This window comes from Phyllostomus discolor, chromosome 10 (assembly GCF_004126475.2).
Source record: "Phyllostomus discolor isolate MPI-MPIP mPhyDis1 chromosome 10, mPhyDis1.pri.v3, whole genome shotgun sequence".
NCBI classification, from domain to species: domain Eukaryota; kingdom Metazoa; phylum Chordata; class Mammalia; order Chiroptera; family Phyllostomidae; genus Phyllostomus; species Phyllostomus discolor.
In genome coordinates this window covers 84,976,398-85,002,261 of record NC_040912.2, presented here as the reverse complement: position 1 = coordinate 85,002,261, position 25,864 = coordinate 84,976,398, and the positions used below count along the sequence as shown (strand labels likewise).

The 25,864-nt window shown below is 57.3% G+C and overlaps 1 protein-coding gene across 1 annotated transcript in view; it reads right to left on the bottom strand.

The window, feature by feature from the left end:
* TMEM178B (transmembrane protein 178B) overlaps nucleotides 1-25,864 on the bottom strand; it is a 316,897-nt gene that overhangs the window by 12,169 nt on the left and 278,864 nt on the right. Inside the window, exon 3 of the mRNA XM_028526047.2 lies at nucleotides 17,577-17,714. Coding sequence (XP_028381848.1) covers nucleotides 17,577-17,714 — 138 coding nt within the window. The remainder of the gene's footprint in view (nucleotides 1-17,576; nucleotides 17,715-25,864) is intronic.

The following is a 25,864-nucleotide window of genomic DNA, read 5'->3' as shown; positions in this document are numbered from 1 at the left end:
GGGGGGAGTTACGGTATGACACTGCGGGGGCTGGGGAAGAAGCAGCTGTGAGGCTTGCAGCTCAGCCAGGACGGATGGACGGAACCAGCCCGGGGGAAGCTCTGGGAATTGCTACGTCACACGAGATGGGGACCTTCGGTGGGTACTCCGGGGGTTCTGACCCCGGTCCTCCTCTGGGACAGAGAGGTGGTAGGTAGAGTTAGTTATTCCAGATTCATTTATTAGACACCTACTGTATAATGGCCTGCGAGAGCTAGCTTTTTAAAATTATTTTTAGTCTACTTTCCCCTTCTTCTTTTACTGAAACACCACACCATTCTTGCTCCTGGGGAAGCAAGCCATTCTGCGATCACAGTGACTGGCTCAGTTTTTGTCCCTTCTGTACCTCTTGAGATTGCTGTGAGATTATATACGTGCATATGATTCTATATGTAAATGTTATAAATGCATATGTATCTTTATGTGTGTGTGTGGGTGTATATATACACATACATACAGCATGGTGCATAAATTACACAATTTTCATACTAATCTCAAGTTAAATAATTTGCTAAAGGTCCCAAAGCATAAATCCCAAGCAAATATTTGATTTTGCTGTAAAGTCAAAAACCGTTTGATTGCAGAAACATTTGAGAACTAGCCACTCTCCTTGCTTCCTCTGCCCCCGTTTAAAAAACACATCCCCCCACAGGGAAGCACCTACGAGGCCCATTTCACCTCTGCACCCCAACCTTGGCATTTCATGCTTCACGGAGTAAGAAGTTGGGAAGGTCTGAGGCGGCGGGTCTGCGGTGAGCTGTGCGCATTCGACTAGGATGGGAAAGAGAGTTGCAGGAAGAAAAGGAGTCAGAGGGCAGCATGTCAGAAAAGCTCACAGACGCGGACAGCAGTGCGGTGATCAGCAGAGGGAAACGGGGTGGGGGCGGTGGAAGAGGGAAAAGGGGGATCAAAGGTGATGGAAGGAGACCTGACTCTGGGGGGATAAACACACAGTACAATATACAGGTGATGGGTTACAGACTTGTACACCTGAAACCTATATAGTGTTTTAACCATTGTCATCCCCATAAGTTCAATAAAAATTCAGTACTATGAACAATTGTATGCAAACAAATTAGGTCACTTCGATGAAATGGACAAGCTCCGAGAAACACAAAACACAAAACAGTACGGAACCATGAAGAAATACGAGCCCAAACAAACCGATAACTTCTACGAGAATTAGGAAAAGGAGTGCAGCATGCCATCCTTCCAGCGCGAATCTCTGCAGCTCCCCTCCATCTGGGCCTGGGTGCAGAGCGCAGGACGGCGGGATCCAGCTGGCTCCCGCGCCGAGCTGAGAGCAGCGTCTGCAGCTGTGCGGAGAGGAACATTCTCAAGCTGTGAAGAGAGAGCTTCCAAGAGGACAGCCACTTAGAGTGTGCCATCTTCCTGCCTCTGCTTCTCTCTCTCTCTCTCTCCTCTTCCCCCGCAACTCCTTCGCTTTGAGGTAGGGGGTCGTCTCGCCTGGGTTTCACGCTGGGGACAGCGCTCCAAGTAACACAAAACCTCCTGCACAGCCTGACTCTACAGCTTCCCAGGCAGCAGACCAGGCTTTTCTTATTATTTGTTAAATCCTCACCTGAGGATATTTTTCATTGCTCTTTAGAGAGAGAGGAAGGGAAAGAAAGGAGAGGGGAGCGGGGGGCAGGGAGAGAGAGAGAAATATATAGATGGGTTGCATTCTCCTACGCACCCCGACCAGGGATCGAACCTCTAGCCCAGGCTTGTGCCCTGACTGGGAACCAAACCCACAACACCTTTCAGTTCACAGGGGTGATGCTCCAACCCACTGAGCCGCACTGGCCAGGGCGAGGCTTTTGCAGGGGTCACTTCCCAGGACCAGTGGGAAGCCCGGTCCACGTCGCTCTGTGATCCCATTCGAGTTCCTGTCTCAGTCATCCTGAGGCTCTCCTGGCCCAGAGGCGCCCCCAGGGGTCCCGCTCCAGCTTCCTGGTGGGAAAGGGGCACACGAGGGGGATGCGGCTCAGTGGACAGAGAACCGTACCGAGGGTCAGAAAATCCGGGCTCTGCTCTCATCCCGGCCCATGAGGTGGGCGCATCACCCCAACTCTCTGGGCTGTGATCCCTGGCAGCCGTGAGACACGGGACGTAGGACAGATCTTGAATTCCTGCCAGCAAAGTGACGCCGTGACGTCGGGCATCGGCGTGAGGAGCTGCCCTCCTCTCCGAATGGCTCCAGGACTGGCCGTACTTGTTTTGCCAAACACGAGCCACCTGGCGAGAAGAGCCCACTGCTCACCTGCTGACGTGCACAGGAGGGCCGGACGATGAGATCGCCAGAGGTCCTTATTCAACATCGAGGTGCATCTGAGGCTCGGCTCTGAATCGCCTTGATTTTAAACGTGGAAGGACTGGGACCCAGCTGTTCCAGTATCTGGAAGAAACTGGCTCCTGGAAGAAATCTCCCTGGCTCCTGCCCTGTCTGCTCCGAGCCAGCACCATGTTCATTAGCAGAGAAAGCGGCTTGGGGCGGGAGCCAGCGATCAGGCGAGCCTGCCACCTGGTTTGGTCTATGCTTCCACATGCCCGGCGCATTTGTCAGCTGGGCCTCGCTTTTCCTTGAGATGCGAACCTGTACCAAGTGACTTTTGCACACTGTCGCCTCACTGCTGGGTCACTGAACACGTACATAGCTTTATGTGGATCAAACACTGACTTGTAATATTGATAACGTGACAGGCATTGTTTCAAACGCTTTGCCAATGTTAAGTCTATAAAGCTCACAGCCATCTTCTGAGGCAGACAGCAACCTCAGAGGAGGAGGGAAGCGAGGCACAGAGAGGTTAAGCGCATGGCCGAAGGTCACATGGCTCGTAAATATGGAGCCAGGCCTCCAAACCCATGCTTCCACCACGTGTTACGTTGCCTCTCATTTCTTAAGCACATGCATCGTCTCTCAAGCTGGACTGCGAGCAATGTAAGCAGAGGGGCTCTTTCCTTCCCCACTAGGGTCCTACATGCCATGGTGTTTGAATAAGATTTCTCAATCAGATGACGAGACGGGGAGGGGGCAGGAGGAGACCCCATCGTGGCCAAAAGTGGCCCTGAGGAAGTTCCGGGTGCTCCCGGACTCGGGCTCGGCTCAGAAAATCTTGTCGCTGACTTCTTCGGAGAACTAGGAAAACCTGTATCACACCCTGCATGCAAATTCACTCTCCACCTGTGTCAGATCTAAATTTGGCGTGAGTTTTCTTTTTAAAAAGGGGGGAGGCGGGATTTACTGGAAGGAGGTGGAAGCTCAGAGAATGGCAGGCAAAGCTGGAGAGCCGGACAACAAGCCTCGGACAGTACAGGGCAGCAGCTGGGGCTGGCCTGCGATCTGGTGGCGGGAGGGACAGGTGTCTCCATGGAGCTCTGCTGAGGACGTGACTCAGCCTCGCGGTGACTCTCCTTTCAGGAGTCCCATGGGCAATGGGGCCGGCTTCCTGGGCTGGGCCGTGAGCTTTCTACGAGGGTGGAGAGCTCAAGAAAGAAAAGGAATCATGGCCAGAGCAGCAAGTCCTTCCGTAAGACTCCCTGCAGCTTCTTGACAGGCCAGAAACTAAACCCTGTGAGCAGAGGGAGCTGCTGTTTTGGGGCAGGGGACTCAGAGGGGCTCAGCACAGAGCCCCGCCTACAGCCCACCGAGGGGCCCGCCTCTCCGCCGGCTCCGCCCCCAAGCCTACAGCCTGCCGCTCTCATAGCTCCTCTTTTCTCTTGAAGGTCTTGGGAATGAAAATTACTCTCTCTTCTTCTTTTTCGGAATTCAAACTCAAATGAGGACAGAGCCACAGACAGGAGACAGACAGGGAGGAAAAGGTCAGATTTATTCCCGAGGAAGCCCGCGTGGCCGCTGGGGCTCGAGTCCTGGCCACAGCCGAGCTGCCCCGCACCTTCCCAGAGACTGACAGCCTAGGACGGTTTGCCAGAGAGGATGTTCAGGTCTGCAGAGAGGGTACACTCACTCAGAGGTGTTGACTCACGAGCAGGCCAGAGAGAGAAAGAAAAACGGGCCTGCAAACAGGCCTCCCGGTTTCTGGCCTTGGCCTTGGGCCTTGGCGTGGGAGTGCTGGCGCCTGGAAAGCTGGGCAAGGGCAGAGGACCCAGATGGTGCTGGGCCCCACCCAGCTCCGCCTCCTCTCCCAGCCTCGCCCCTCGGAGAAGTCGGTCATCTCCGGTCCCTTACGAAGAAGGGCTTAAAAGGCAGACTCTGTCCTAAAGAGATGGGAAAACGCCCCCCAGTTTTACTTGGCCATACTCACTCATGGACCCTAAAAACCCGAGACTCAAAGGCTTCTGGGAAATGTGATTTCAATGGAATTTGTCTGAAAATGTGAAGAGCTGAGCCAGAGACAGGATTTTGATGAACGAATTATTACTTTAAATAAATCGCAGCCAGGGTGTACAGCGGAGTCTTTAAGAAGAGACTCCTAGGTCTTGTTAGGGAGGTGCTGGTCAGCATTCCATCCCGCCCAGGGCCAAAGCTCGGGGGGTCGAATGGCATCTATACTTTTTCTTTACATAAGCTGCTTAGGCCTTTTTTATAGGTGAAAAGAAGTTCTTTGCTTCATTCACGAGAGTTTCGTTACCTAGAGCTATATGAAAACAGCGACGTATTAATGACACGTGAGACTCGAGACGAGGATGAGTAAGGAAAGGCCTGGCACGCGGCTTCTGCGGAGCAGCCAGCGCCGAGTCTGGCGGCCTCTCACCGGGCGGGTGGGCGTTAAGAGCCCTCTGAGGGGCGACCACAAGGACAGGGCGAGCGGACTCAACTCCCCCTCCAGCCCTCATCATTAGCTCCCCAGGAGGCTGCTCCTGACGCCCCAGAACGGGTCCCCTTTCTCTGGACGTCCACAGTCCCTTCTGTTACGGCACTGAGCTCTCTGCCTCCACCGCCTGCCTGGGTGGCCCTTAAGGACAGAGGCCACGCACGTTCTTGTGTGTCCTGGGTGCCAGCACAATGCCCGCCACATACATAGTGGGCACTCGATCCACGTTCACCAAGTAGAATGTACTTTGCAAAGCAGACGATTAGGAAGAGCAATAGGGAGCCTTTGAATATTTGAAAGACCATTGGAGGAAAGTGGTGCCGGCTTTAATTTATGCTACTTGAGCGGAAAGGGCCAAGGGCAATGAGTCAAAGCTACCAGAAATCGCATTAAGGCTTAGGATGAAAAAGAACAGAATAACGACTAGAGTAGCCAACAGGGACGCGGCCCCTGCCCCTGTGGAGGCTTGAACGTGGGGAAGAGAGAGGCGATGCACTCGGTTGCTGCTCCCCGAGGCCTTCAGGACGGGCTGGGTGCCGCCCAGGTGGTACACAGGGTGTCTGGGCTCACGGGAGGAGTCGGGCGTGAGCTCCCACGGTCCAGACGGTTTCTGGAAGGTGCTGACTGCCAGCTGAGCCTCGAGGCAGCACAAGGCTTCCACGGGCGGAGAGAAGGGCGGGGAGGCCCATAACGGCGCGTGGTCTGGAGAGGCACGCAGGACGTGGGGCTGAAGGCCAGCCGGGGACAGGAGCGTGGCCCACACTGAGCCCCACGCTGGGGACACCGCCCTGTGTCCCATCAACAGCACGGAACTCAGAATGCTTTGCGTCAGAGAAATGACGTGGTAATCCACGCGTTTTAGAAGGACAGCCAAGGCAGGATTTAGGGGGCAGTATGGAAACGAACATTTGTGGGATCCACCTCCCCGGCTGGGCGGTTTTCCCGTATTATCTGTCTCCAGCCACACAACAAACCCGCACAGCAGGCGGCTCCATCTCAATTTTACAGGTGAGATAAAGGAGGCTCAGAGGTTGGCGACTAAGTGGTGGGCAAAGATTTCCATCCGCCGCGGGCTAAATGGCTGTCAAACTGCTGTAATAGGAATAAGCGAATGAATGGGCCACAGAGAACACTGCAGAGGAATATTGGCAGATGCGGACAATTGATGGAAAGGCGCGGGTAAACCGGAGAAGTGAAAAATGACTCAGAGGTGACTGACAGGCCGAGGTGCCGAGGAAGCCGAGAAAAGCAGCTCGTTTCGGTGGGGAGAGGGGACGGAGGGGAGCTGGCGTTTACCAGGTGCCGCCAGTAAGCCAGGTGCGGAGCCGGCGTGCAGCAGACATAAAGCACCCACGTATGGCAGGTAAAGGACAAGTCTAGTTCAGAGCCGGTGTGAGGTGCCAGAAGGGTGCAGAGAGGCCTAGTGCCCAGTGAAAAGCATGAGTCTGCAGCTCGGAAAGGACTGTCTCACACGCAGGGTCCAGGCTGCACTGCGCCGAGATGGTGACCATTGTGAGGGGCGGTGCTGTTGACAGGGGAACATGTTTGCAGGGAAAGAGCAGCAGAGCTGGCACCCATGTTCACAGGCAAGGCAGAGAGCAAAGAAAACAGAGAAGCCGTGGGGAAAAGGAAGTCAGGAGCGTGCTGTCACGGGAGAGATGGAGGAAGAGCAGTCCTCATGAGGTCAGGAAGGCGGGGTGCGAGGGGACGGCTGGGGCCAGGGGTAAGCCAGTCGCCAAGACTGCAGCTTCAGTGACACAGCGGGGAGCAGCAACCAGGCGTCAAGAGAGGAAATGGGTTGGTGGCGGAGTTCTGGAAGCAATTAAGTAAGGAGTCTTCCTTCTGCAGCGTGAGTCCCAAGCTCGGTCTTCTGGCTCAGAGCATGGGAAAAGGTAAGGCCCTCAGCCAAAGGGGTTCCTTGCCTGTCTCCCCAGGAAACAGTCCTCAGAGGGAATCAGCCTCATGTCCTCTGCCGCCCCAGGAGCAATGCCCTCCGTCTGCCACGGTGAGGTGTCTGCGTGGGGTTGTCTCTCGCCCTATCAGCTCACGGGCTGCTGGGCGAGTGAGTGTACATGTGTATGTGTCAGCAGGTTCATTACTACCCAGGAGATAGGGCTGCAGGATCGTTACAAGCCCAGGCTTCGGCGTCCATTAGATGTGAGTGGGAATCCTTGGTCTGGAGACTATGTGACCTTGGCCAAGGTACTTCAACTGCCTGAGCGAGCAAGAGGACGGGCAGAGAAGGCGAGAGCCAGGGATAAGGGGACCGCCCCCATGAATGAAAGCGCAGAAAGCGCCCACTCTGCACCAGGCGCAGTGCTGAGCCCGGGACACAACTTCCTTCCTTCTGGCATCGACCCCTCCCCGCCCACGACCACCCAGGCAGGTGCTATTTTGCAGAGGCTGGAACTGAACTCTCAGGAGGAGAAGTGTGCCCGAGGCTACTGATCTTGCACTCAGGCCTGACCTCACGCCATTTTTAACACTTGGACGGTAGGAGTGACTCGCTCAGCATCTTCTCTTCCCCTCCCAACCTGCCCCACACACCTGCCTGTCCCTGCACCCTGGCTGGTGGGGGCCGGGGAGGACCCCTCCGGGTCACAGATGCCAATGAGTGCTCTTCGGGAAGCCTGTGTCTGCCCTGCCAGGTAAGTCCTCAGCCTACTTCTTGGTCCCAGGTGGCCTTGCCCGGCGGCCTTCTCTGTTCCCCTCCAGGTCCCAGGAACAGAGAAGCGGGAGGTGGGGACCCTAGAATAAGGCTCCACCAGTTACTTCATCGAAGGGCCCTATGCTGGTTGCGTTTCCCCGGCCTAGTTCATTGTCGACACAATGAGGTACTGACGACAAGCGTGAGGGCTGCCGGGCTGGTGCAAGAAATCAGGTTTGAAGGGCATCTGCCACTGACACAGCCGAGATGCTCCGTGAGCTCTGACCTTGCCCCGTCTGCCTCCTCCACCTGCCTCCTACAGGGATGTCAAGGTCAAGTGAGCCCTCACACCCTCTGGGGCCCTATGAGCTGAACAGTGTGACCCGGACCATAGCTGACCCCCGTCCACCCTTTCTGGGCAACCAGCGCCTTCCTTCCCGAAGAGTGGTAGGCTGAACATGCCCTGGCTTCTTTTCTGTTGAAGAGACAGAATCCTTTTATATTTTGCACTTGGAAGCTGTCAGTCATTAAGAGGAGAACAGCTCATTTATCATGCTAATGGACCTGAGTGTCTGCTGCCCTCCAACACTGGGAGTGACTCCCGGGCAGGAGTGAGTTTTATTTTCTTCTATCCTCCAGGGTCCCTCCTGCTTAGCAGGTGCTCACCGGGGGGGGGGTGTTTATGTCAAGAACAGCAAGCAGTGGGCGGGGTCTGTTGGCGAACTGAAGTGGGGGTGGGCTCAGCCCTCTCACAGACACATCTCGGACACCTTCACTCTGCTGGCGGCCTCTGTGGGCAGACAGGGTGTGTACTTTCCAAGTCCCGAAGACAGGTGCACGGTGCGAGGCACAATCTGACAGCGAGGAAGCGTGTGCCATCAGGAGACATCCGGAACGCCAGGGAGGCCCAGCGGCTTCACACGGGCCCTCCTCCACTTATTTTAGGGATAAACGCAAGTCATGACCCACCTGTCCCAACAGCCCAGGTTCCGTGAGGGTGACAAGTATGATCACGAGAATAGAATTTCTTTCCACCCCAGGGGCCAGCTCCATACGCCCTGTCCAGTGTAAGGCCTCCCCAGACACCGCTTCCCGTTAGCACCCCCTTCAAGGCCATCGCTACCCCCCCTGTGCAATGCAGACAAACAGTTCAGGCTCACCAGGCGCCCTCTACCTCCACCCACGAGGGGCATCATGACAGCGAGGTGCAGGGATGTGCCCTGGGCCCAAAGGTGGCCCGACGGTGCACTGGGGGGCTGCCTGGCCCTGCCCCCAGCACCTCTGACCTGGGCCACTCTCCCGAGCCACCTCTCTGGTACACAGAGGTAGCAGCTGGGGCCCTGATTCCCGTGCACAAACTCCGACTCACCACCGGTGACACCCTCTCAGCCCGTCTTTAAGGCCCCGAGTCTGATCACAGCCCCTTCCCCTGGCGTCTGGTCCTCTGGCTCTGATCCGCACCCACATGGTGCGTCTCAGACTGCCAGTAACGGGGTTGACAAGGGGCAGAGCCCCTCTCCCTGCCCCCAGGACCGGAGAAAGGAAACTCCTCACTCACACCTTCATTCCTGTCTCCTGTGGGAGCAGCTCCCGAGCCCAGCAGGAGGGGTCTCCCCACTAGCTTCAGGACCCAGCATTTTTCTTTGACTCATGTGACTAGTTTCAAGGGCCAGCAGCTTGCCTGACAAGTTCCCTTTCTCTGAAGCTTTCACACCTAGGAGGTGTAAGAACATCCTAGAAGAGCCACAGGGAGGGTGGCTTTTGAAGTCGCTTTAGAAACACCCAAGTTTCCATGGCAATCAAGCACTGCGGCTTCCGCACCCCACTCTGGGTCTTTCTGTTTCCACCAGAACGGCTGCTGAAGCAATGCGTTTTCCCTGCAGCCGCCCCAGTGACGGAGGTGGTCTCCAGCCACCCTGCCCTCTCTGCTCCCGCCCGCCCGCCCCCACCCCCCACTTGCTTCCACCATCTAGAAGCAAGGGACCCCAGCTCGGTGCAGCGACGTCGGTATTCCTACCCCACGAGAGACAGTCTTGCTTCGGGACAGCAGGGGGCCTCAGGCTGTCAGGGTCCCAGCCCGAGCCTGGACCACAGTCACTCGGTAACTCGGACACATCTGAGCATGTGTGTGTCGGTGGCCGCGGGCCGGTCCGGAAGGCACCAGGGTGTGGAGTCACTCATCCTGAGGGACGCCCCGAGTCACCCACCCCACGCTCAGCCCAGACAGTGAACCGAAAACACAGCTTACAGTCCACGGTAACCTAACTGGGCTGTTCTTCCCTTCCAGGGCTGTGCCGCCCACGGAAGGGGCTCGCCTGTTCACTTCAGGCACCTCCCAAAAGGTCCATCCGCTGCTACGGACACTGTGTGTGTGTGCGCTCAGGTTTTATCAGTTCCGCTGTTCTCACTGGTGTTCTCACCCCGTCTCCACCCAACACCCACACGTCCAGTTCTGAGGGACGTCTGGCCTTCCCCGCCCCCTTCCCCAGACCCCGCCAGCTCTACAAAGAGGTGCCCTCCCTCACCCAGCAGGCGGTACACGCGGCTCAGCCCTGCGAGCAGGCTGCGTGGGCCGTGTTCAGGGAGTCAGCTTTTGACCGAGGGGAAGGGGAACCCGCTCTGTGTGATCACTCAGTCGTCAAACGAGAGGGGGGATTTTAAGCACAACGGACGTGGCCTGAGATGGGGGGAAGGGAGCCGCACACAGAACAAAGACCTGATCTCTCAAGGTCCCTGGAGCTCCTGGAGCAAAGGCGGTGGCACCCCGGGATCAGGGAATGTGAGCGTGGCCCGGTGCCAGGGGCGGGCCCGGTGGCTGTGCAGTGCGAGCCTGGCCTATAACACAATAAAACAATGCACACAGCACTACACTGTGCACTGATACAAGAGGTCATAGAACATTGCATGAATAAATGAATGAAGGAATGAATGAGTCGGTCATTTGCCGGGAAGACGCTGTCTGTTCAAGCAGTTTCCTCCTCCTCACCCCATGGCACGGTCTCTGTCGTGGTAGCACAGGGCTGCTCATGGCGGAATGTCACTAGACGTGGCTGTTTAAAGAAGCAGTAGCTCCGTGGCTTAAAAAAACCCAGTACTTAAAAATGGATTGAGAACAGTGCCAGGCGCTGTCCAAGGCCTCCTCCTGCGTCAGCTCTCCAGGTGGGCGCCATCGTGACCCCCGGGCACAGATCGGAAGGCTGGAGCCACGTGTCAGCACTGGTTCAGTAACTTTCCCGTGTCCCACGGCTAGTCCGGGCCCCTCTGGTCCTACCGGTTCTCTGTGAGAAAACCATTATCCCCCCTCACAGGGTGGTTCTCCTTCGTGTGCAAGGACCTTACCGCCCGCCCCCGCTAGATGGCAGGACACTGGGGGTGGGCAGGGACTCCGAGAGACGAGGGTTACTTCTTCCCAGGGAGCCCTCTTGGATGCCCTCCCCAGCCACCCTGCTCCCCATCTCCTCCCAGGGGCTGCTCTGTCCCAGCATCTCCCTCTGGGGACTCAGTGACAGAGCCACCCCTGCTCGGCGAATACTCTTCCTTGAATGTGTGGGCAGGCAGGTGCACCTGCCACGGCCTTCACTGACCAGATCTGGGCCGACAGGGCCCAGGCCGCTGAGCATTCTCTCCCCAAGGACAAATCTACAGTGGAGGCAGGTCCCTCTGGGTGGCAAGGGTGGGACCCCTCTGGGGTCCTTTCCAACTGGAAGGTGACCTAAACTCTCCCGCTACCTGGGTCGCCGAAGGGACAGATCCCAGCCGCTCATCCTACCTCAGGAAAGAGTGATGAATGTCATGTTCCAACCCTCCCGACACTGTGCCTCCTCCGCCTGATGTCTTTGTTTGGAATGCAATTATCAAATGCTAATACATATTCAAATATATTCCTTCCAAAGGGCAAGACATGCTCCAGGGTGTGAGGCAGTTTCTGGGGCTCTGCCTTGGGTTTTGGAAGAAAGGTTACAAGATGAACAGTCGAGAGAGGAGTTGTGATGGTCTGGCGAGATCTCCCACCCAGGAAACGGCAGACCGGTTTAGCAGGGTAAGCAGGTCAGCGTCGTGCCCTTGACTGGCCGTGGGGCAGCGCGGACACTTCTCCGCCTGCTGGAATGGACTTCACTCTGGGAATGCCTACAGTAGTAACGGCCACCAGTTCCCGAGGGCTTCTCATTAGCTTTGCGTCACGGTAAGTCATTGGCTTACTGACTTTTTCTCCCCTCCCCAGATCATCTAATTCACACACGTGGTTTCTCCTCTCCCACCCAGGAGTCATGCGGTTCGAGGCCTGGTGCCTCCTGGACATACAGAACCACCGTCCCGGCCATGTTCCCACGGCGTGAAGAATGACAGCAGAGAGGCCGGTGGGAACCTGGGTGGAGCTCTCCTTTGTCAGAGCCTCTGGGATGACTTTACTGCCTTAAAGAAACAGTCCTCCAGGCAGGACCCCTCTGTCTTAGACTTTTCTTTTTTAGCTTCTACCTCTTCAGAATGGCTGGACCTTCATCAAGGTCTTTGTCCATCACAGGGGGCTGTCCGGGGCTCATCCCACCGACGGACTGCTCCCCGGTGAGCCGGGGAGGGCATTTGGCATCCGTGGTTTGCAAATCACTGCAATCGCTCAGACTTGATAGCCTGGGCTTCTTCAGGGCATTCTCTCTGTTCCTCCTGACCGACCGGGAAGGTAGAAAAGGTTACAGTGACCACAGGTGGTAGAAAAAGGACCTTTAATGACTTCCTCTTCCCATTACCATCCATGCCCTCAATTATGGCCACCAGATGCCCCTCTGTGCTTTGAGAAGGGAGGGAGGGACAGATGGGGAATGGAGAGAGATTCCGGGAATGATGGCATCGGCCCAGCGGCACGGAACTGGAGCCACGCCGTGTGAAAGGCGTGTGCAAGGCATGGGGCTAGTGGGGACCTTCAACACAGGTGCAGAAAGCACAGGCGGCGGGCTGGCGTCATGGGCTGGGCTCGGGCTCCCGTGACGCCCCTGCACTAGCTGGGCAACCAGGGACAACCGACGTGACAGTCTGGAAGCACAAGGAGGCCAAGCTGGGTGGTCTCTGGGTCCCTTCCACTTCTAACATCCCTACTGCCAGAGAGAATCTGGGACGCGTCGTGTCAGAAGCACCCAGACCCCAGGCCTGTTCGAACCAGGTTGAAAAGAGAATAAGGAATTCATGAAGGGGCAGAGAAGAGCAGGAACAGGAGATGTGAGGGTACTTTCTAGAGGATTGCCACTCTGTGGAGACAGAATACGTCCTCTCCAGCGCATAGTTCACGTTTGCAGTACATGTGTCCGGCAGACACGAGAGTGCACAGACACTGTGCCAGGCTCAGGGGCCACCCGGAGAGCTAGGCGGACGGGTCCGGGGCTCGTGCAGTTATCACGTCAGTGTTGGGGGTGGTCACTCGATGGACAGACACAGCACGCTGAAAACACTGCAGACACCCGTGCCCGGATCACGGTGTTTCTAGGACCACCCTGCCGCAGAAGGAACCAGGCCCCTTGGAGAAAGGGCTGATTCTAGGGCTGGGGCAGGAAGTAGGCAAGGTGAGCGGCAGCGCCTCCTAGTGCCAAAAACGAAGTGTTCAAAAGCAAAAACACACAATGACCAAAACAAAACCCGCACTGAGAGGAGAGTGTCAAAGGGACACAGGGCCGGAACAACAAAAGACATATAGTACTGGATCACAACTCAAAGCATAAAAGAAATGGGTACGAGTCCACACTGATGCAAATAAATGACTGAATAAATTAATAAATGGGAAAGAAGGGACCAATGTCCCATGCAGAAGAATTCCAAGTAACTGGTGCAGCTGTTCCACCTGCAGGGAGAGGGAGCCGCACGCCCACTCCTGAGGGGTGGGCTGAGCCCAGTGGCTTCCCTCCAAAGAGGACAGGACGGGGACAGGGAGGGGAGAGTGACTGTACAGAGGGGACACCCGACACACCCACTACTTCCGCCAGGCCACCAAGGTCACCATCCACTGTCACACATCATGGTGACACCCTTGGAATGACGTGCTGGAAGTGGCCTTTGACCCGTGCAATCCTCCTCTCCCAAACCAGACCCCGTCTACCCCTGAGAAAAGCGTGCCTCAGACTCTGACAGAGGAGCCCCCTGCGGTACAGACGACTGGCACCCCTCAGAGCGGGCGAGGCCATCGAAGACAAAGAGGACCAGAGAAATTGCCCCAGTGAGAGGAGGCCGACGGGATGTGACAACTAAATGTGATGGGGGAATCCTGCAGGGGCCCTGGAACCGAAGAGAACATCAGCTGAAAACGAAGACTCTGAATAAGCTATGGACATTGGTTATTAACAAGATGCCGACATTTATTCATGAACCATAACACACGCACCCCACTCATCGAAGATGTTAACAACAGGGGAAGTGCTGCCCAGGGACAGAGCGTAAAGCTTGAACTCCGTACTGGCTGCTGAGTTTTTCTAAAAGCCTACAACCAGGCCAAAAAATAGTCTTAAAAAAAAATGATCTGAAGAGCAGAGATTAAAGAAGTCGGAGACTCTCTCTCCTGCTGGCCTTGAAAAGCCCGACTGCCTGAGCCCCACGGCTGCTGCACGGAAATGGATTCTGACGGGCGCCACCGCGAGTTTGGGAGGGAGGACCCCAGCCTGCGATGAGACGCCCCGCCCCCGCTGACGCCCTGTGATTCTTGTTCTCCGAGCAGAGAACCCGAGTAAGCTGTGCGTGGAATTCTGACCCAAGGGAACCTCAAGATAATCAATGTTAGTTTTCAGCTGCTAAAAAAAAATCAACTAAAACCAAAACGCAGTAACAAACATTTCAGAAAGTAGTGAGTGCACTGCGGAAAATTAAATTGAGGTGTCGAGACCGACTTCCTGAAGGTCAAGGAAACCCTCTCTGAATCCTAGAAGGAGCCGGCCACAAGGCTTAGGTGGGAAAAGCCCGCCAGCCAGCCCGGTGCCTTGAAGTAGCACGCTCTGTCCCAGGACACGCGGGCAGCTGTGGCTGGAGCCACGTGAGTGTAGGGAGAGGACGGGAAAGGGGGTGAGAGGGGCCACACAGAGCCAGACGACACGGGGCTCCTGCTGTGTGTAGACAGTGGTGGTATGCCCCCACGAACAATGGTGGTGTGCCCCCACCAGTCCAGGGTCCAAGTCCTAACCCCGAGGGGGTGGTAGTGGGAGGGGCCTGTGGGAGGAACCGGATTGGTGTCCTGACCAAAGAGCCCCCGGAGAGCACCCTCGCTCCTCCCACCAGGCGAGGGCCGGGAGAAGGTGCCTTCTGTGACCAGGAGGCAGGTTCTCACCGGACAGCCTCCGGAGCAGCGGGCGCTAAAGGTCCGTGCTTTATGGGCCCCCCAGCCTGGGGCGTTTTGCTGCAGCGGCCCAAGAGGACTGAGACAGCTGCTGAAGGAGAGAAAGGAATGTGGGCTTTCCAAACCACTCATGCTAATAACGTCTCTGCTCTCTGCGCAGGGCTGATTGCCAGGGGGCAGAGAGGAGGCTGCAGCCTGGACGGGAGCTCCAGGGGGCTCCGTCCGTCGGGGGCGGGGGCGGGGATGGTGGAGTCTCCCAAGAGTGTGTGTGTGGGAGGGGGAGGGGCACGGGCCAGATCTTCATGGTCACCTGGCGGATCTGTGTGCAAGAGGCTCCAAGGCTCAGCCAGCGAGCCCGTTACGAGTAATCTCGGCCGTCACAGGCTCCCCCGGCAGGCAGGCTGTCTTCCCCCGTGTCATCCTATTCCTACGCTTCTGAATGCCACCGATGACTCATGCAGACACTTGTCTCTGGCAGCCGCCGGCACCCGAGTGGTGCCGCGCCAGTTTGGGCTCGATCCTCCCCCGGCAGCCCTGCCAGAGGGAAGGCTGGATCCCACCCGCCACCCCCAGCCTCCCGGCTCGGCACGGCTGCCCTACTTAATTGCCTCCTCTGGGTTGAGTGTTAATTAAACAATTTGTTGCTAGTTATTTCACAAGGTGTGTGTGTGGTGGGGGGGTCCCCCTCTCTGCAGCCCAGGGAAATAGTTAAACCTGGAGCAGAGGCATGCCCGGCGTGGGCCGTCTTCCTCCGTATCTGGACAGGCGCTGAGTGGGGTTCCGCCTTTGTCACCCGGGCCCCGTGGTTTCATCCAAAGTCGGCTTCAGTTCTGTCTTCAGACCCCGGACTCCAAATTCATCCTTGCCCCTCCTCTTCCGCCCACGCCCCGGCACTCCCAGCTCCCACGCGCGGCTGCGGTTGGTCCCCGCCAGCTGGTCTCACCTGCCGCCCATCTCACCCTCTGGGCACCTGTCTGCGCCCAGTGACGGACACCCAAAATGCACTCTGGGAGCAGGCGGGGGCCGTGGCCCGTTTTGTCACACTTCGCCATCAAGGTCTGTAGTTTGAGAGACGGGTCGCTTTGCCGCCTCCGTGAGGTGGTTGTCACAGCAGCCGACTCTCCAAGTTCTTCAACAGGTCAACCGAGAAGTTTGGCTCTTGGAGGGCGGGGACTGCTCAGGCTCCCGGACGGGTGGGGCTGGAGGGTCTCCTTCCAGCACACCGGGTGGAGGCATCATTTCTGGGTCGATCCCCAGCCTCGCAGTGTAGCGCCCTCTGCTGGGCAGGTGTGGAGCAAGCACGGCTTGTGTCTTCCTCAGTGGGCTTCGCCCCAGCTCCGGGCACCTGAACTGCCCCGGCTGCAGGTGAGCATGCTAGGATTCTCTCTGGAGGCTGAATTCTGCAGCCCCGGAGGAAGCAGGCAGAGTCCACAGGCCCTGGAGTCCTAGCACCTGGGCAGACGGGAGCCCCGTGCCCGGCCTGGAGAGCAGGGGGTGCGGGGTGTGCGTGCAGGGAGCTGGGAGGGGCAGGGGATGGAGGAGTGTCAGCTCCAACAGCTCCCATCCCGGATTCCTGCTCAGCCCGAGGCCTGTTTGCTCAGCTTTCCTCAGGTTCCTGGGAGATGTCGCCGGAGCCTTAGAAAAGCCCTGTGTTCCTGGAGCCCGTCTTTGTAAAACCAAGAGTCTTAGCAAGACCACTCACTATAAACAGAGCCCCCCACTTTTCTTGTTTCATTCCCAGGGCCACGCAAGACATCCACGGCAAGTAGAGGCCGAAAGGACCCAGCTGCTACCAAAACCACGTTCGGACGTGGGGTTTAGCCCTGGTTGCACTGGGGTGGGCGCCAAGGCACGGCAAAGGTCAGAGCAGGCTGGTTTTATGCCAGCTGCCAGAGAGCCCCCCGGGCCCTCCCGCCACCCGCCCCTGCCAGCCGGTGTGGGGCCCAACGGGGCAGCCCTGGGGCCAGTCTTGCCATTCTCCTCATCTGCCAAGCCGGGGCTCACCAGCCCCCAGAGGCCCGTGCGCACCTGCAGGTGCAGCCACCCCCTTCCCCCAGCTGACCTGCTCCTCAGCTCCCTCCTCTGCTCAGAAACCCAGAGCCAGGCAGCTCACAACAGGGGCCCGGGCTGGGCGGAGGCACGTGACCAGTGGGACTCGGAAACATCCCTCTGTCTGCTCCCGATTCCCCCCACCCAGCTCCGCGCATTCGCCAGCCCACTCCTCCCCAAGGAGCAGACTGCGGGGGTGGGGGGGAGGCACGCCCCATGGTTGGCTCAGCTCGGACCTGAGACTCATCACACTGGAAGGCCAAAAAAGCACCATTTAGCTCTGCACGGAGAAGAGAGGCACACGTGGATCGCTGACTAACATTCATTTCCCACGGACGGGGGCCTGTTCCTGGTCCTCTGCACCGACAATGACGATCCCTTGGTGAGGACCGCACTGGTCCTACGGCCGTCGGGGTAACAGAGGGCAACCAGACAGCACCTGCTTCCAACCCTGATGTCTAGTATGAGCATAAAATGCCAGGGTCCGACCTCCGTCAATGCCATAGCCGCACAGCCTCTCCCACACACCAGGTAGTCAGACCCCCCGAAGGGAAGGACCACACCTACTCATCTTCTCAGCCTCTGCATCTGCAGCAGCTAGAGCAATGGCAAGTGGTTAAAAGGAATTCAAAAATCGTTTTGATGAGTGAATGAATGGGTGAATGGGTAAAGCCCACTCGGTTGTGGCTTTCATCGGCCCTGCACCTAGCCATCCTCCCAGAATCCCCCCATCAGGAGCCCCCCCGGGCCCAAGCCTTACCTCCCATGAGGAAGAGCAGCCCCGCCACGTACTGCATAAGGCCCCGGTCCCAGCAGCAGCCCAGCACGCCGATGATCCAGCCGAAGAGGATGATGGCCACCGCCATGCCCATGAAGCCGGCCGTCATCCTGCGCAGGTCTGCGGGGAAGCGGGAGGGCAAGGGTTAGCATCAGAGCCTGGCCCTCGGGGTCAGGGTGCACCACGCCCCCAGGCAGAGGGGGCGAGGTGGGGCACTGCAGGGGGCAGGAAGGAGCAAACCCTTCCAGGCAGGCTGGCACAGAGATTCCTTTGTGGACCAGAGCCCCCACGATGACTGCGTCATCACGTACAAAGTGTGGCGGGACGGCTTGGTACGTGATACAGGGAGAGACCACCATAACAGTTGTCACTTTTTGTATGCTCCCTTTGTGCCGGGTGCAGTGCTGGCCTGCCCGCATCTGTAACAACCCTCTGAGCCAGGTCCTGCTCTATCCCTGTTTGCAGATGGAGTGACTCGCTTCACGCCATACCCCTAGTGCGCGGTAGGTCAGGGCATCCTGCCCAGATCTGTCTGCCCAGCCTCAGCCCATTCACCTCTCAGCTGGGCGGGGGCGGGCAGTCGGGCTCCACCTGCTGCGAGCTCCCTCCTCTCCCCCCCACCCCCCGGGGTGTGCTGGTCTCTCCAGGAGGCGCTGTAGGTGGCAGCTCCGGCTCCCTTCCCTCCAGGCCAGCCCCCAGGGCTCCCTTCCCTTGCGTGGGGGGCTGCAGGGGAGGGGCGGAGCCTCACTCCCTGCTCTCAGACTGAGCCCGGAGCAGGCCCTTTCAGCCCCCCACACGCCAGGCCAACCCAGCTTTCTGGGCCAGGCCTTCCCCCGCTCCAGGCTTCAGCGGCCGTCCCAGACGGAGCCCAGCGTGGGTGCCGGCAGCAGGAGGGCTGTCTGGGAAGCAGGGATTTTCAGTGGCAAGAGGAGGGCAGAGCTGCCGTCCCATCTCAGTGAGCCGCACTCACTCACACCTTCAGATGGCTCGGTCTTTGCTACAGATGCTTCGTCCACCCCCCACTGTCGTCAAGGGCAACGGGACTGGGTGGGACTGGGAAAGGAGAGGCTGGGTGTTTCCACTGAGAAGGAGGTCGGGGGAAGTTCTCTCCCACGCCCCCGTGCGACCGCAGGGTCCCTCTTAGTGCAGGAAGGGTTTCCAGGAGAGGTCTCGGCCCCTCTATCAGCACCCAAGACACACAACCCTGTGGAAGCCATAGAGCCCCTCCCCGCTGCACTTGGCCTTGCTCCTTAGAAGGCCTGACTGGTCCCCGGGCTCTGCAGACCCTCGGGAGCCAAGGTCCTGTCTAGTGGATACTGTGGCAGGTGAGGTGTGCCCACTTGGCCTGGGCACACTGCGGGGGATGTGCTGGGCAGGAAGAGGGACACTCAGGTCGGACAAAGAGGGAAGGCTCTTGTTATCGGAGGAGGGGAGCCCAGCGTTTGTACTTAGAAGGAAAAGAGGAGAAAGCAGGAAGGGCAATGGGGAGAGGATAATTCCTCTCCCAAAAGTTCCATCGCCGATAATAGTCATCCATGGCCCTGGGCAGGGAGGGCTCTGGCCTCCCAGAGATCAGTGCACTCTGCCATCCCCCGAACGGCCGTGTCAACAGAGGCGCAGGGTCGCGCTGCATTGTTGATCGGGAAAGAAGGACGGAAGCCGGAGGTCAGGCCTGAGCACTTGCACTGACCTGGGAGGAGACTCACCCCCGCCCTGCGAGCCTGATCCCTCCAGAGCTGTTTGCTTTAGCCTAGAACCCAGGTGGTAACGCTCGGAGCAGCTGCAGCAACTGCCTGGAGACAGGTGTGGCAGGACACAGTCCTGTCTCACAGGTAAGAAAGGCAAAGCGCCAACGGAGTTAGATGATTGGCAGTCTCTAACCCGGGAACTGAAAGGAGAGGGGGTCGGGTTGAGCCGTGCGGGAAAACGAAATTCACACTGTACCTGACGACCTACTGGGTAACCCTGACAGCGTGAGCAAATCTGCCTAGTGTCTCTTCCTCCCTCGCTAAGAGATTCTTCTTTAAGATGGCAATGTAGAAGGATGGAAACACCGTAGGAAAGGAGATGATGACAGCAACTCCAAGCTGACGGACAGTGTGGCTGGTTTCGGGGACTCAGAGCCCAACCTGAGGCCGCAGCCGGGAAGCCAAAACCTGCCGGATGCCCAGGAGGCTCAGGACTGGCCCTGGCAGCTTCCTTTGGGTCAGGTGCACAGAGGGGACGGACATAACCAACACGAGGATTTGGTGGAGGCTGTTTGAGATGGAACTGGACCCCGAGATCCTCTCCCCTGACCCCACTCCCCACACCCAGGGGAGGAGCGTGAGTACTCAGGTCTGGAAGGTCCACAGGCTCAGGGCTGGCTGGCCAGCACAGCTGAGGGCCACCGCCCACAGGGCAGTTCCGTGGCTATGCCCACACAGGATGTTGAACGCCTTCTCTTGTGATGCAGCCCTCCTCACTGGGCTCCCAGAAGCTGACTGCCCGGGCTTTGCCCTGCAGCCCGGAGGCTGGGAGAGGCCTTTGTGGTGGTGACCAGGGCAAGAGCACAGGCCCCACACGCCGCCCCCGGGGCCGCCCCAGGAGGAGCCCGCCCGGCACCCACTCGTGCCTCCAGGCAGGGCTTCAGCGGCCCAGCCAGACGGCCTGCATCGCTGGGTTCCTGGGAGAAGCCTGTCGCCTGGGAGAAAGAGAACTTGAGGGAACACGGTGCAGAGAGGAGACACAATAATTTAAAAATATTATTGATGTTCCCAGGGAGACAAGAGAAGCAGTGTAGTTTGCCTCCAGAAAATAAGAACAGGACACCATTGAAAAGAACTATCTAGAGAACAAAAATCACTCCTTAGAATAACAGATTCCAAATCACTGGAATGTATATTACAAACTCAGTTCCGGTTTATGGATTAACAGTCCTATCTGTTTCCCAACCCCCCAAAAAAAGATTAAAGGGGGCTTGCCAACCACACACAGTATAACAAGATAAACATTATTAACGAGGGAACAAAGGCGAGAGAAAGTAAAAAAAGGAAAGAAACACGAAGCCAGACATGCACTCCCACACCCAGTGGGGCCCAGGAGGTCCCCGGAAAGGCAAGTCAAGGGGCCGTATTTGAATGCAAAGGCACTAGATGTTATCTTCATTGTCTTACAGTCTGTGATGCTTTTTGTTTGCACGTGGGCGAGTGGGGGGGGGGGGTGCTGCTCGCTCTGCCTCTGGAACTAGATGTCCCGTGGGGAGCCGGCCCCACTGCTGCCCCCCGCCCCCCACAGGCCACCTGCATGTCGTCTGTTCAGAAGGGAAGAGCTGCCGTCTCTCCTCTTTGTGGCCGCTCACTGCACCCACAGCAGTACTGTGCCTCCAGGAACCTACATCTCTTATAATTCTTTTCCTGCCTCTTCCTGCCTTTTTAGAAGATAAAAGAGAAAGGAAAACCGAAAACCTATCTGAAGCCCTGGAAAAATATCACGCAGGGTCGGCCTCAGAATCATCCCCCTGGAGAAGCTCCCGAATACAGAGGGGAACTCCGCGGGCTGGGGCTGAGATAAAGCCTCGTGAATGGTGTTGGGCAGGAGTCCATTATCTGTCGCCCGTGACCCTGACGTTTAACATGCCAATTGTTTGAAATAAGGAAGGTGCATTCTAGACTTTTTAGCAAAAGAATTCAGTTCTGAGAGGTGGAAAGGGGTGGGCAAGGCGGGGGTTGATAATGAGGGAGGGTGGACGAGGAAAACCACGGAATAGAGGCAGAAAAAGCCCTTCTCCCACGTGCAAAACTTGATTCTGAAGTTTACACGCCCATTAACATTTCAATTGAAAGGTACCGCTTGCCCCTCTGCGCGGGAAGCCAGGGCATATGCATTTAAATAAACACTGCTCAGAGAAGAAAAATGCATATGTGCTCTGAATAGCTTTCTATTTGCTCTTTCAAGACCTTGCACCAAAAAAATATGATGATGATGGGAATTAAAAACGAAACAGAAATGGTGGGGGTCGGTACGGGTCAGACCTTGTGGCGGTGGAGACCAAAGACAGGGAGAGAGGACACTGTCTAAGTGGCCCCAGAGTCAAGAGCGTGGAGTGACCAGCAAGGCCGTGGTCACCTGCCCCTGCTGGCCACATGCGTGCCTCTGAGAGAGACTAGTTTGAGGGAAGCTCTTCCTTCTGCATGTGTGATGTGAGCAGGGGCCAGCGGAAGGGTGTTGGCTGCTCAGGGGGCCAGCCACGCGCCCCTGGAATCAGCCAGGCCCTTGGGGTGACCTTCTGCACAGCCACCGCCTCTGAGGGGAGTGGGAGTGTGGGTTCTGGGGAACCAGGCTGCGATTCACCAGGCGGGGCGGGAGCACAGGTCGTGGGAACCAGGCTGCCCTGGTTCAAATCCACGGCTGCGCGAACGTGGGCAAGTCAGTCCAGTTGCCATCCTTGTAAGTGGAGGTTATGACAGTACTTACCTCAAAGGGGATTTTCTAGTATGAGGATTAAGTAAGTCAACACGTGAAAACTGCTTAAAATGGCACCTGGCACCAAGCTTGAGCTATGTGAGTGTGAACAGAAGTGGAAGTCACTCAAATTGCTTCTCTTCTTTCATGTCCCGCATCCTTTGCATCTGCTGCCCGTGAGCACGTAGGAGCTGAGTAACATGTTGGGGTTCGCCCCTAATTAAGGCTTTGGTGCCCGGAGGGAGCAGGCTTCTGCAATCTGTTTGTGTGCCCCTCAGGGGCCTGCAGAGGCCAAGGTGAAGGCTCTAGTGTTCTGCTTATTAACACTGAGGTGCATCTACCTCAAAGTACTGATGCGTGCTGTCCTCCGAGGACCCAAGCAGCTGGAGGCTGCACCAGCGGATAGCGGAGGTGCTGGGGGCCACGGGGGCTGTTCGAGCCCTGGGCTCTGCCGGTGAGGAGTGCACTGAGCTGGGAGGAAGGGACGTGGGTGAGGCTGCGACTCTGGTGGGAGGGCCTCGGGGAGCTGGCTGGTGACAACCGAAACCCAGAAGAAGCTGACAGGAGGGTTTGGCTGTAGCTTCTTCTAGAGTGTGAGATGGCTTGGCATTGCCATGCAGTTACGTTGAAGGGAGTATTTTTATGGGAAAACAAGTCATTCTGACATTTCCATGAGCTAGTGCCTGACGTGGAGCTCTGATCCCAAAAAGGTCCTTTCCTCCATCTTTCTCCAAGCCCCGCCTCCCACCCCCCCCCCCCCCCCCCCCCCCCGGCACTCATCGCGACAGACTGCACTTCTCCGAAAGACTGGCTCTTCCCCCATCGCTGCTCCACGGCACGGTGCTCTCTGCCAACATGGCTGCCCACGCGCTCCACCTGGCAAGCTTCTCAGCATCCTTCAAGATTTCCCCGACCAGTCAATGTCGGGTATGTGAGCGTGCGCCGGTGACCAGCGGCTCCCGTGGCACTTGGCCGATGCCACTCCCCTAGCACTTGCCATGGGCCTTGACTGCAATTACTGACGTCTCCTTCCCGCCAGTAAATGCGAGCTGCTCAGGGCCGCGGTCGTGTCTGCCTTGCTTTGTTTCCCTGTCGATGACACGAGCAGGTGTCTGCTGAGTGAGATCGCCCTCCCACGCTGTCATGATGACTAACACGACATGCGCCGTGGAACGATGCAGGCCGAGGACGTACCTCCCCAGTGCAACCCACTCCTGTGGCCCAACTGTCACCGTGACTTGGAGACGATGTCCCTCTCCTCCAAAGTAAAGGCTGTGTGAAAGCCGGCACGAATTATCGTTTAGAAATTCGACATAGTTTTTATCGTACACCAAGCACGGACAGAGGTCCGGATTCCAGACCGCACGGGCCATGCGATGTGGGGGGGCTCCCTTCCAGGAAGTTTCGTGAGCACGCGGGAAACCCCACTGATCACGGACCCCACAGATGTTTCTGCGCCACCCCTCAGGCCGGGAAGAGATCACCAGTGAAGGTCGCTGTGGTGAAAACAAGAAAGGGCTTCTGGGTCAGAAGGTGGGCTGGACACTTGCCCCTCCTCAGCCTCACCTCCAGGTCAGAGAGCCACCATAAACAGGGACATTATGGGGTGCAGCCGGGTACAAATCACATCCATTGTCAAAGCCATGGAAGGCAGATTGCACGATGTCTGCTTGCCTGATGGGAGCGAGGTCAGCAGCAAAAGCAAGAGCCTGGAGACGGGAAAGGAGAAGAGGGGAAGGAACCTGGAGTTGAGAAGGCAGAGCTCCCCTCCCTCAAGCCAACACGTCACAAGAATGGCTCCCCTGCCCTTGCAGCCACACTGCTAAGCCGACAGCAGACACTGCAGATGAGGAAGATGAAATGGAAGCCGCGGCTCAGCCAGCCAGATTCAGCTGGGTCGGCCCAGCCCGGCTCTGGGTCTCGGTCATGGGGGGCGGGGGGCCTCCTGCTGTGGGGGATGTGCTAGACCAGCACCACGCCGCAGTCCACGCCAGAGAAGCCCCCACGTCTCCTCCTCTGTCTTGCGTGTCGCTGGCAGCTGCTCTGAGCACGGAGTCTAGACATCGGGGCGGCGGGGCACAAATGTGCCCCCAGAGAGTCCCCGAAAAGCAATCAGAATATGGGAGCTTTAAAACGCATGAGCTCCTTTGAGGGTGCTGTGCTTTCCAGAAAGAAAATGCCGCAGGCGTCCGGGAGGTGGTTGATGGCAGAGATCGGGAAAAGCCTGGAGCAGGGGAGGGTAAAGAGGAACGAACATTTATTGGGCATTTACTTCGTGCAGGGCCTGGGGTTGGGTAATCACGTAGAACGTGTCCTCTGAGCCTCCCAGTGGCTCTGTAGGGGAGATGCGGTTTTTCTCACTTTGCAGACCTGGACATCGAGGCGAGGGAGCTTCAGCAGACTGAGGTCACACAGCCAGTCTGGGGGAGTGGTCGGCCTGCCCAGACCCTGTCCATTTCCTCTGTCCCTTCGGGTTCGTGCCCCTTCAAACCCCAGGGGGGAATTTAACACGAAATGAGATGGAATGGGGTGCTATCTGGCCATATAAAATGACTCTTTCGAAGACTGTCAACAACAAGGGCAAAGTTTGCAATAGAAAATGAAATGAAGAAGAAGGCGCACAACCCCCACACTGCAGGGCACAGAGGTGTGTCCAGGCACGCACCTACGCTGCACGGGGAAGCCAGGGACGCCCACGTATTGACAGGGAGCCTTTCTGGGCAAAGAGAAAATTGGAAGCAAAGAAGTACTTGCTGTACGTAGTAGCTAAGTTCTCTTAGAAACTAAGCAGGGGCGGGGGCGGAAGGCAGAGGAATTGACAGGAATTGGTGACTGACTGTGAGAGAGAAAGGACAGAGATACGTCATCGATGACTCCCAGGTTTCTGGCTCGGAGGATGAGAAAACAGTAATGAACTGAGACACAGAACAAAAGGAGAGGCATAGAGTATTGGTTCTCCACGTGGATTTGTTTTTATTCCTATTCTTCTTTGGGAGAAGGGACAGGAGGAGGGACAGCAAGGACAGGTCTTGGACGAGAAGAGAGGATGTTAAGCTCGGTTCGTTAAGTGCCAAAGAGACGCCTCACTGGAGCTGCCCACGTGGCCCCGGCTGACCAGGTGCAGTGCACGGGAAAGAGACCAGTGTTTGAGATGAGGATGTGTGACTCATGTCACTAAAGCCGCAGGACTCAACGCCTGCTCTCCGAGGCTAGGGGTATAAAAGGGAGAAGGCAAGGCGGCCCGGGACAGAATTGGAACACCAGTACTTGAGGGCTGAGAAGAGGGAGAGACGAAGAATGAGAGCGGATGCATGAAAGGGCAAATGCCCAGCCTAGGGGACATCCCAGCCCAGGGGACATCCCAGCCCCAGGGACATCCCAGCCCAGGGGACATCCCAGCCCAGGGGACGTCCCAGCCCAGGGGACGTCCCAACCCAGGGCAGGGAAAGGGAGCGAGGGTTTCGGGCACGGCCGACACTGCTGAGATGACAGGAGACACGGTGCCATAAACACTGGGTGCAGACATGCCGAGCAGCAGCTGTGTGCCGGGCGTTGCGGTGGCAGCGGCAGCTCGTAGAACTGGCCTGGCCTCTTCCCACGTGGAGCCGTGACCTCGAGGAGGCTCTGCTGGGGGAACTCAACCTCCTTCAGGTAGGAGGGATGAACCGGAGGTAAGAAGTAAAAGTCAACTCAAAAACTATGCTTTCAAGTGGACTGACTGTCGAGAAGAGGAAAATGTGGGGTCAGAGGGTGAAACAGAGCGGGGGAGCTTTTCTCTTTTTTTAAGTATGTAAGACTGGAGTCTCTGTCTACGCAGAAGAGAGAGA